A 12,582-nucleotide genomic window follows, 5' to 3' on the forward strand; every position below is an offset into this window, starting at 1 on the left:
TACTTTTTTCATTATTTTCCCCTGCTCACTTTCCTTTCGATTCCTTTCATTGGTGGTATTTCGGGTGCATGACGAAAATAACCTTTACCTTCTGTATCCTTTTCACTTTCCTCCCAATGGACATATACTCCCAAATGCATAATTGCTAAATAGTTTATATTTACTTCCATTTTTATCTAGATTTTTTATATGAACACCAACCAATTGGTTGGGATGCTTGAGGAAAAATTGGAAATAAAAAGGAAGGTAGGAAGGATAAATTAAGATCAGTTACATGCTTTTCTTCAGGGTAAAAATAAACTATTTGATTAGGAAAAAAAAAAAAAAAAAACCTTACTGTTGTTGTAAAAAATTCCCCTGCACTTCTTTCCTAAGCTCCCAAAACAAATTGCATCTTTTCTCCTCTACCCCTTGTAGCTTTAAAGTCTCTTTCTCTTTTTTTTCTCACCTCAACTCGCAAGCAATATTGGGTAGCAAAGCAACCTATTCGTCAAAATCTATATACATATGTATTACAAGGGAGGTTTTAGTTGATGCCTTCTGAATGGCTTCCAAATCTCCCATACTTTTTTTTTCTAGATTTTTATTTATTTTAATGCATAAATTCAATTGAAAAGTTTGAAATAGTGATTTACAACTAATCTTATGACAATTCAAATTTAAAATTTTAAAAATTTCCACTTCAAATGAAGCCTCAATAAATAGTTTATTGTTTATTTTTAGACTTTAATCCCTTTTTCCTTCCATGATTAAAGAAAATAAATTTGGATAATTTGATTAGTCCTATAGTAAAATTATTCAACCCATTACAACTTTATCACTTTAGCCTGTTTTACTCCTTGATTAATAAAGATTGATTTGTCAAATCAGAGGAATAATATGATTAGTCCCATTTTTTAATCATTTATATAATAATATTTTTAGCACACTCCTTTCAAGTATACATATAAATTTGTCAAACATTCAGATGACATATACAATTAACTTATTGCAACTAAATCAATTTTTTTAGCCTTAAACTTATCCTATTAGACGTTTATTCCAACCAATGAAATAAACACTTTGACATACAATGTCATTTAGATAATTTTTGACATGTGCAAAACTCCATCTGAATAATTTTTCATATAACATGTATATCAAAAAGTCCACATAAAAAAAAATTTTATATGAATTTTAAATTAATAAAAGGGGCATTTAGATGGTTGTTTTTTGGAGTGTTTATCAAAAATTTTAAACAAATATTTGTTTTAGCCAATTATCTTGGCTAGTTGTCACAAAAAATAGTAGTATTTCACCAAAGTTATACCCAATTACTTTTTCTTGCTGATTATAATTATAAATTTTTATTTGGAAAAAAAATTTGAAAAGTGAAGTAACAAATCCTAAATAATAAAAGGAGTAGAAGAATAGGAGTACAAGGTTGGGAAGAGCAAAAGTGAGGTAACAAATCATAAATGGTAAAATGAGTATAAAGATAAGAGTATGGGGTTGGGGAGGTTAAAGTTAAGAGAATTGTAGTTGTGGGTTGAGATGAAAGTATCAAAATGGGTGATTTATGTGAGTTAAATGTATATAGTTTTATATGATTTTGGTTATGTTACACATTTACGAACCACTACAAAATTTTATTTATTTTTTCGCCCATATTATTTGAGCAACAAAATAAGATATCATTGTAATCAACAAAAATAAAAACACATTATAATAATAAATAAATTTTCACCTAAAAATAAAAAATTACATAGAAGAACCAATAGTGGTGAGTTTCAAATTTTACACTCTACAAAAATCTCAAAATAATTTAAGCGTGAATGCAAGAAATAAATTAAAAAGGAAAGAAGGGAGTAGGATAAAAATTAATAAAAATTAAATAATAGGAAAAGAAAGTTAAATATACCTTTGCAAAAAGTAGAGTTAAATACACCTTTGCAAAAAGTAGAATACAATTATTTTATTTGTAGTGATTTAAATTTACTTACTAATGAATTTGATTTTACATCTAATTTAATTAGCACTAAATAAGTTGTCCCAATCTATCCATTTAAAAGCTAATAATTAATGGGTTCAATTAGGTTACCCATTTGAAACTAATAAAATTGCATACCTGTACTCATTTGTTGAAGAATGAGTTGAAAAATTGGTCACTTTTTATAATTATAAATGGATGGAAAAAGTAGTAGAATGAGAGGTAAATAAGTTGCAAAATTAGGTAAGAGATTGTGCAATTTGATAGAATCAAGGTAGGGTAAAGGGAAGGTAGAGTTTTTTTTTTTTTTTTTTATGTGACGATACCAGCTAACGTAGCCTACTTCTACTTCTACTCATACTCTAACCTACACTACGGGGGAGAGGCTCAACGGGATTTAGAGAAATCAACAGATACTGAACTATCATCGGTCCAGACGAGTATGGATTTAGAAGAAGTCACAATAGTGGCATATTGATGGACCACTATCAGATCAGACAAGTGCATTACGCACTTGTATAGATTTAAAAGAAGCCACATATAGTGGTACATTGATAAGAGACAATGTTCGAACTCTTTACCTCCTACCCCCATCAAAATTTAAAATTTTTAGTGGTGGCCAACAGTCTAAAAAGTCGTTGGTTTGAAGATAAAGTATGTGAGAGGAAGAAAATTGAAGAGATGTGGAAAGTTGGATTAGGAAGGCAAGAAAGAAAGTAACGAGGAGTAGAAGAATGTTGAGGGGAAATAGCACAAGAGGAGAGAACATGGAAATAAGGAGTAACAATGTTATACTTGGTGTATTTTTAGTATTTTTTAGGTATTTTTATGATCTTTGCTCATATTTTTTAATTTAGTTTAAGGTTTTAGATAAGTTATATAAATACAATATAAATTAGATACTAAAATAGCACTCTTTTAAAATTTTTAACCACATTTTCATGTAATTAATGTAAATAATTCATTTACTATTATTATTATTCTATTAAACATAAATCCGTGCACGGGTTACAGTTAGGGGTGGCAATTCGAGTCCAATCAGGTTGGCGGGTCGGGTCTTGCAAAAAAATCTGTTGACCCGAACCCGACCCGTGACGGGCTAGTATATCTGACACGAACCCGAAAATTTTGGGTTGGCGGGTCGGTGGGTCGACCCGAAATGACCCGAAAATTAATTTTAATTTATTAATTCATCACTGTAAATTCTAATAAAATCAATTTCTCACAAAATTAATTACATCATCAAGTAATAAAAATTTAAATAAATAATTTCAAATCAAATCTAAAATAAATTAAACACAGTAAAAGTGTTTTATTCCAAACCAAATATAAAATAAATTAAAACTAATTATATTATTTGTCCAAATATAATAATTTTAACTTCATACAAGGTAAATAAATTCATTTAGGATTAAGTAATTAATGCCTTTGAAAAAAAAGAATGATTTAGTTTAGTTAGATAAAATAATTTTTATGTTTATTAAATTATTTTTAATTTGTAAACGGGTCATATCGGGTCATATCAGGTCACCACGGGTTGACCCGAAATTGACCTGTTTTCTTTTCGGGTTCATCGGGTTCGACCCGAACCCCAAAAACTTCAACCCAAATCCATTAATTTCGTGTCAGGTTCGTGTCGTGTTTTTGGATCGTGTCAGAAATTGCCACCCCTAGTTACAGTACTAGTTTTGAAGTAATAAAGGAGAATGTAAGCTCAAATGGCACAGCGCGGCTGGAAATTAAAGATTAATTGTTTTCACAAATTATGAAACAACTTGTTCTTTGCATGTAAGACGCCTTGTACTCCAAAATTTATCGAAAGACCCATTTTGAGAACTCATGATCCCTGTATCTTGCAGTTGTCATTAAACATTTACAACTTTCTTGAAACTCACAAAGAGTCACTCTTAGAATTTTTTTTTTTATTCCCGCTCACTTGACATGTCACAATTGATAAGGTATTGCTTGCTTATATAATTGCGGATGGTACAGAACCTGGTTGAGGGTTTTACTATTTTTAACATAAATTATATATTAAAAAAATTTATTTAATTATATCATTAACATATTTTTTAATTATTTTTTATTTTATATATATCACATTAAATAAATATTATAATATTTATTTTCAAATTTTATCTCAAATAATCTACCATCCAATCACAAAACTTCTGTGATATGGTCGTGCATGAAATAAAAAAAGATTTTTTTGATAATAAATAAAAAATAATTAAAAAATATGTTTATAATTGGAGAAAAAAAATTCAAATACTACTAATAACTAAGAAACTATATGCCCACTGCGGGGGCAGTAGCATTGCAGTAGAATCCACCTGTCAGTGCTGCAGACATCTTTAACGCCTCAGTCCTCGGTCCATTTGGTCACCACCACCACCATCACCACCACCACCGCCACCTTCCCCCACTTTCTTTCTCCTTATTTCTCACTCACTCTTTCCCCATCTCGCCGTCCTTCATTTCCCCTCTCTCTTTTTCATACAACCACAAGACCTTCCTGGCACGGCACAAAAACACGTACTACTACTACTCTTTTATTGGTTACCGCTGTTGAGAGTGTTGCTTTGAAAATGGCCACGGCGGTCACCACTCCTCCACCGCCCTCCTCCTCTTCTTCTTCATGTGGGCCCAAGTTAGAATCTTTGGCAAATATAGACATAACTAAGTTATCTCAGTCAGAGCTTTACACCCTCTCCAAATGCTCCAATTCCGCCTTCGACCTTCACCGCTCTGACGACGTCGTCGTCCCCAACATCGATCGTTCCCTCTTTAACGAGTCCTCTGGTAGCCGCCGTCAAACCTATTCCCGCCTCCGCCAAAGCCACCATCATCACCACCACCTCCACCCACGTACCCGCCTCCCGGGGTTACTTCCCGGGCCTAAACATTCCCCTTCTGCTGACCCCGAAAACCACGCCATTCTCCACTATTTAAAACACTATCTTAACCACAATTCAGCTACCAATTGCCCGCCTCCACCACCGCCACCGCCTCTGCCACCTCGACCACCTCCCCCGCCTCCACAGCCGGTGGGGTTGGGATTGCAAGAAAAAATGGCAATTGCGGTGAATGTTGTGGAGAAGAAGAGGAAGAGGGGCGGAAAGGTCAGGTGGAATCCGGGGTTGTTGGAAAATGGGGTGGGGATGGAGCTGGAGAGAGTGAACAAAAATGGGCTGGAGGTCGACTTTGCGGCGTTGGAGAGTAATGGGGATGAGTTTTATAGTGCTGAATTGGGGAGAAGGACAATGGGGTTGGAGACAGAGGAAGGGGTTTTAGAGTTTTTGAGGGGTTTAGAGGGACAATGGTGTAGTAGAAGGAAGAAGAGGAAGTATGTTGATGCTGGTGATTTTGGCGATGCATTGCCCATTGGCTGGAAGCTCTTGCTTGGCCTTAGAAGGCGAGATGGCCGTGTGTGGGTGTATTGTCGCAGGATCATAAGGTTGTTATCCCACATTTTCATTTCTTTGTGGATATCATTCATAGTTGTTGTACGCGATAAATGTTTGTGGATGCTTTTTTCAAACTATGCTTTTTTGTGGATATCAGTCCAACTAGCAATGTTTGTTAAATGATATCCACAACATTTGCATTTTAGTTAAATGTTTGTTTTCCTCTGTGATACCTTCATAATATATCACCGTTGTGCTGTGATATGATGATTTTTTATTTTTTTAGTGCTTGAACTCATGCTGTCTCAAGTACTCTGTAAGCAGTAATCCATATTCTTGAAAGCATGTGCTGCTTCGTAGAACCTTGTGGAAATATTTTTGTTGAGATTATGTGAGACATTGTTCAAGGTTTACTTTGTGGTTCATGATTATTACAACTCAAAACATGACAATCAGTATTCACGTTTGTTATATAAGAGTTTTTTTTGACAATTGTGTTGACCAAACATTCAGTTGTAAGAACTTGTGGTTTTGTTTGTACATGTATTTGGAGATGCTCCTTCAGAGATGACCCATCATGCGTCCCTTTCTATCTTATTGTGTGATTTTAATTTGAATCATCATATCACGACTTTTAAAGCATCAAAATATTGCGTTCTGAGTGGATAAGGTCTTCTCGCTTTACTTTTCTCCTATGAAACATTTCTTAGAAAGTCAGTTTGGTTAAAGTATACTAGATCTTCAAGCTGTGGTCTTTTTGGTTTTATTATGGATGAATTGTCTTTTGATGATTATTGTTGAGTAACTTTTAAAATATTGGCATTCTTACAGAGACAGTCCGTAGAGGATCCATAGGTTGTTTTGTCATTAAACCAGCAGGAATATCAACTCTTGTCGGATGCAAGAAACATGCATCTAAAGTGAGGATACATAGGGCACTCTTTGCCTATTAAGTTGATGTTCTACGAATCATGAGTTTAAAGCATTTCCTGCACTATCAGGTCTAGGTGTTTAACACATAATAATATGTTTCATTTCTATGGGTTTTATTGCACATGCAGCACAGATCTAAACCTGCTCCTGTGCCAAAAATTGTAGACCTATGGTGTGCATCTCAATGCCGTCTTTTGAAGCCAATTAATTTGACAATTCTGCAGCTGTATTGTTTGTTTTGCATTACCATTATGACCTGCCTGATGCTACTTTAATACTAGCAGCAGGAGGAGTGGATCATTAAGGTAAAACCATCTCATCATGGTCAGCATGGCAGAGTTGACGAGAATGGCATGTTGATGACAGTCTGAAATTAGGTTATCTAAAAACTGTCTTTTAAGTTTTTCAAGACTCAGAGAATCGTCAGGGTCGTTTTAGTCCATCTTATTTGGTTTGTCCGTTTTAATTAGTAGCCTTAAACTTATTGAGTTTTTGGTAACTTGTACTTGTTTGTCCTCTATGAATATTGGTTTTTAACTGATTCTTGGCGATAATATGATATGTAATTGAGACGGAAGATATGCAAAATCTCTGTTTCGCGTATGGAGGTACAAACTTTTCATTTCACTGTTGAAATGTTTGATCTAACTTTGCACAGTTTTGGAAGCTCTCGATATTTCTAACTAATTCATATTGTGTTAGGATAACTGTGTACATAATGCGCATATTCTGATGATTTAGTGATTTAATTACGATTGAAGCCAAACATCTTCTATGATCCGCTTGGATGTCTAGGCGTCCCCAAGGACAATTGTTGCTCTTAGGTGTTAATACTTTTTCCTTGCATTGTAATTACCGGGTTGCGATCCTTCAGATTCTGAAGCTCAAATTTCATATTTATCATTGATTTTCTTGCAAAGTGAGCTAAAAGGTAAGTAATTATAATGTCATACAACTTGTGTATATCAATTACTTTCTTCCTATAGCAAACCTAATCTATCATGTTTGGTATCATTACATATTAGAATTGGGTTTTGATTGGTCTTCTATGCTTCTAGAACCTTTTCACTTTTCCCCTTTTTTTAATTCTAGCTGGTAACCGCTTTTTTGCACGTAATATGATAAAGTACTTGTGTAGAGTGCACGTTGTGAAATTGTACAATCTGTGATTAAATGTAGCTTTTTTTCCTTAAAATGGACATTTTGGCACCAGCTTTCTTTAGATAATGAAGAAAATTCCTTGAGGAAACATGCCAATCTCTAGAGCAACAGAATATTAATGATATCTACCTTTCTGGAGTAGCTAATTTTGTAACTAGATGAAAATTGTCAATTTGGCCAGGGTTATGGTTGCTTAAGCCTTAATCCTATTTGAAAATTTTCTTGTTGGCTAACATCTAGGATGACCTACCTACCTCTCTCTCTCTCTCTCTCTCTCATGGAAGTTTGGGAAGGGAGTGCATTTTGCATATACTTGGCCATTACAAGATAATATTAATCTTTTGAGGCATGGCTACCTTAGCAGTAACTATCTGTTATGTTGCCAAAGTAGTTCATGTAGTAACTCGTTCAGGGGTTAAGGTTTCATTAAATTTCATATGCAGCACTTTTATGCAATAGTCATTGTTGCTGGAGGTTTAAGGTATATGCGTCGTGGAAGATATGTGCATGCACAGAGTCTAAGTTTACAATTTCTCTGGCCCCTTATAATAGACGTAAGTTCTGGGAGGATAGTTGCCTATTTTTTTTTCCCCCTTTTTGTCTCTTGTCTACTTTATTCTTTCCATTAAACTTGGCTTAAGGCAGTATCGCATACCAAGATGTTGCTTTTCAATGATTTGGAGCTGAATTAATTAATTAATATTTGATATGTTATGCAACATATTAACTATTGTGGAGGTGACAAATTGATGAGTAGTTCATTTACTTATCATGTGCGATTTGACTTTCTACTCCATATTTTTTGTCATTTGTGCTGCTAATGTATGTTACTCATTCTTCTGTTGCCAGCCCTATTGGGGAACAATTTCTCTCCTGCAAGGAGGCTTCATCATTTTTGCGCTCCTATTTTGAGGCCAAAAGCTCAAGTCAGCCAGTGGATCAGGGGAATTCCATAGTTGAGCAAGGTGGTGCTGTGGCTTCACGAAGGGTAAGTTACTAACCTGTTTGTCTTTGAGTTTTTCCTCAAAAATTTCTGCAAATATGATTTATAGGCTATGGAACAGAATGCAGGTTCTATCACCAATGCTTATCAAACAAGTCATGAGATTGTCCCCTACTTGACAGCATCTGGTGGTCATGATAATGATGTTGGCTTAATGGATATAGACAATCTCCCTGAGGTTCAGGTTCAGGACCTTTTTGAATGTTACAAATGCAACTTAACATTTGATGAAAAGAATTTGTACCTGCAGCATCTTATGTCATTTCACCAGCGGACTACAAGGAGGTATAAGTTTGGGGATGCTGTAGCAGATGGGGTGATAATCAAAGATGGAAAATTTGAGTGCCAATTCTGCCACAAGGTCTTCCTAGAAAGGCGTAGTTATAATGGTCATGTCGGGGTTCATGTCAGGAACCATGTCAAAGGTTCAGAACTGCCCACTCCAGATTCTGTCCAGAAGAGTGTTGATTCTCCTTCATGGGAGGGCCTGTGCCGGAGGACATCTAAAAATGCTCTAATTGAAATAGCTCATAATTTTACATCCGCTGCTTCTAGTGCTGGACCTAGTTCTGCTGCTGTTGAAATTTCCCACCCTAGTGTAATTAACTTGAATGAAACCTTGGCTGGCAACACTCATGTTGGAGCAACTTTGGTTTCTGAGCCTTCACAATTGGAAGGTCTAAATGCTGGGAGAACGCTGAATCTAGACTTAAATCAGCATAAAAGTGATTCTTTTATGGATGATGGGAGAATGAGCATGTGTAACAATAGGCAGGCTATCGAAATTAACCTGAAAGAAGTTCATACAAAGGATGCTGAGCAATCAGATGCTGAAGAGTTGAAAGAATATGGAAACAAAAATGTAGAAATAGGTTTTGGACCTAGGTCTTCTAAGCAAAGTGATGATGTTGCAAATTCTGAGGGACCGATGGGTGAGGAAACTGTGCATCATAGTGGAATTTCTTCCTCCTCAACACCATTGGTGCAAGCATATGACTACTTTTCTTCTGTCCCAGACAAGGTAATGAAATGCATACAGTAACTTTTAACATAGTGATAACATCTTGGAACGTATAGCAAGTTTTGGGTGGTTGTCATCTTTGAGTCAACACCTAGAAATGGTTGTGTTGTGTGAATTCTTCAGTTCCAATATGAATTGGACATTGTATTACCTGCAAAGAAGATCAAGTTTTGTTTCACTAAACTTTTGCACCACTTCATGTCTAGACTGCTTGACACCATGTCACGAGCATTTTCTGCTCTCCCCGGCCTGGGTTATAGAAAGCTTTTGTCAGCTTATTTTTCAAGAGTTAAGAATAGTAAAGCCAATTAATATTTTTTGTTTTTATTGAACTAGGACATTTTTGAAGTGCCGTGCAAGATAGAAGATATTACAACAACCACAAATGACATTTTTGTGGAAATTCAGCAATTTCTTCTAGTGAACAATATGATGCATTTTTCCTTTTAATTTGCCCTGCTAAATTAATATGGAATCTGCTCTTTTTCTAACTGCACATCCAGATTTGCATAAAGTGACAGGGCAGAATTTGTTCCTCTAGGTTTATGGTTTCTCAGATTAAATTTTTAAAATTTTCACCTTAGCTCATTATCGTCGCATATGCTTTAAACTTGTGGCAATCAAAAAATCAAGTTACTGACATTTCTGAAGTTTGTAAGTCTCACGTTCTTAACTGTCTGCAGTTTTGACTAATTTAACAGAGGGTGTAGATTCGGTAAACCTAGAAATGAGCTGCTAAATTTTGAGAATCTTAGAATTAACGGAACAGACATACAATTTATGCCTTGCATGATGCTTAGAGATTAATCATGGAATTGTTGGGTAGATCTGGGACCTATCAATGGGGATACTCCCTGTCCAGATTTAATCGGTTGCCCAGAACTATTGTACTCATATATATATATATATATATATTGATGTATGAGAATTTGTTCATTGATATCCATGTTTATTTGTAGGGAGATGATGAATTTTTCTTGGAAAGCCAGAAACTTGGGAATTTGCCAAGCTTTGAGGAGTTGGAGTTGGATGATATGGGACCCTTCAAATATGATTTTGCAGATGGGCAAGAATCATCTTTGCCAGAGGTCTCCAGGGATTTGGCAAGTGATACAGGGAAGGGAGAAGTATTGAATGCTTCAGTTGGATTGGATTCACAGGCAGATCAACTAAATATGACTGGCACTCATCAATTCACAACCGTGTGTGTGTGGTGCAGATCAGAGTTCAAAATTGAGGCTTTTGATTCAGAACTTCAGTCGGATTCTATTGGATATATGTGTACAACTTGCAAGGATAAAATATCTGGGCATTTTTCCAGGATCTGTCATTGAGTTCCCATCTCTTCTGAGGTTCATGGGCTTATTTAGTTTGGGGCTGACTCTGCAGATACACAGTGGTAATTATTGTGTGCTCTTTCTGATGGATAATGTAAAAGTTGTATCAAGATTCTTGGACAATCTCCTCTTTTGCTTTATGAATTCAAAATTTGCTGCTTCTGCTCTGATGACTTTTTGACATCAGTTTGATGTTGTGCATATTTGGGGAGTAGTGTATCGTATTTTGGGTGACTAGACAACTGAAATTCAATTTTAGTGGTCTTATTTCAAATTGGTGATTGATTTCAGGTTTTGAATCGAAATTGAGTTCTGCTAGTTTAAAAGCTATGAAATGAAGCCTTCAACACTGCTTACGGGGTTAGAATTTTCAACACTAGGCTGCGTATATGATCAAAAGGGGCATAACATGAAGACTTTGACTGCTTGCCTTTTTTTTTTTGAATATATATACCCCTTGTTTTGAGCCTACTGCCTTGATGTTTTATCAGCTGGCTGAATTTTGAAGCAGATGAACCCCAATAGAAAATAATTTGGTTGCAACTGAATCCTTCTGCTGATTTATTTGTTATTATTATTATTATCTTCTTCTTTTTGGGTTCATATTCTTATCAATTCCATGTCCTTGGTGGCTCTTTCTTTACGCATGTCTCCTCATCCTGCAGGGATTGTTCGCTACTGACTGCTTTCTTTTGCTTCTGTTGCTGGGTGGTTGCTCGGTGAAAGACTCCTTGCTGGTAGTAGGAAACGTGACTAGTATGTTCATACCTACATAGCATGGATTACCTAGCTAATCAATTTTGGTCGTAGGCTTACCAAAAGTTTGTCTATGTATGTATATGTTGTGCTTATATGATACAGTCCTAGATATAGTTTCTCCTAGTATCTTGGAGCTAAGGATTGAACTTCACAAGCATCAGTACTTAAATATTTATATATAGTCATCTGTTCCTGGCACCGTTTTTCATTTTCTTTCTTTGCTGTTTAAATGCTTCTGGAAGGTTGGATTTATTAGTTTGCAATATGTGCACAGGTAACAAAACTGAAATTCTTCTACATGCTTTTTTCGGGTTCTAGGTTTATCACACAGATAGGATGTGTTTCGAAAACCATGGGAATTGTAAGAGGGGGGGAAGGAGGGGAGGTAAAACATGCTTGCAATGTAATTACATGGATGTATCTTTGTTTAGGTGCCTGACGGATTATTGTTGCAAAATCTATGTTGCTCGTCTCTGCAAAACTCGTCAGAACATCGATTCTAGTTATCAAATTCTATAGAGGGTTGGAACTATGAACCCAAGTTTAGGCAGAGTGGTGAACGAACACAACCCTTTCCTAGTCTTTTTGGCCACTTTCCCTCCTATTCTGCCTTAGCGGTGAACAGAAACATCTGCATTGCCTTCCTTATTTACGAAGGGACTTTGGTCATTTCAAAGATGCTTTTTACATTATTTTGACGGTCTCTGTTGTTCGAAGTAGTTATTGGAACGTGCATGGGTTGGGACTATTGCAGGGCAAGCAACTATGGTTTTATATGCTTCCAGGGGTTGGGAATATTGCAGGGTAAGTAATTATGGTTTCTATAGTTCTATTCCAAGCCTCCAAGAGATGATGATGAACGTCCATGGCCGGGGTGGGAATTTTTAAAGTGGATGGATTCGGTATCGCCCCTTCAGTACGTAGTTGGCTGGGCATCTGATTCTTCGAATGTCATTTGAAGATAACGAGCATTTGTTTAAAGTTCTGAACAC

General features: G+C 35.7%; 1 protein-coding gene across 1 annotated transcript; it reads left to right on the forward strand.

Annotated features, from left to right (window-relative positions):
• Positions 1 to 4,262: 4,262 nt before the first annotated feature.
• On the forward strand, positions 4,263 to 11,788 carry LOC140032805 (uncharacterized). Its single transcript, XM_072073572.1, has 5 exons — positions 4,263 to 5,426; positions 8,320 to 8,458; positions 8,535 to 9,494; positions 10,454 to 10,893; positions 11,497 to 11,788. The coding sequence occupies exons 1-4, from the start codon at positions 4,558 to 4,560 to the stop codon at positions 10,826 to 10,828; spliced, it is 2,343 nt and encodes a 780-aa protein (XP_071929673.1). The 5' UTR covers positions 4,263 to 4,557; the 3' UTR covers positions 10,829 to 10,893; positions 11,497 to 11,788.
• The last annotated feature ends 794 nt before the right edge of the window (positions 11,789 to 12,582 follow it).

Source organism: Coffea arabica, unplaced genomic scaffold (assembly GCF_036785885.1).
Source record: "Coffea arabica cultivar ET-39 unplaced genomic scaffold, Coffea Arabica ET-39 HiFi ptg000083l, whole genome shotgun sequence".
Taxonomy (NCBI): Eukaryota; Viridiplantae; Streptophyta; class Magnoliopsida; order Gentianales; family Rubiaceae; genus Coffea; species Coffea arabica.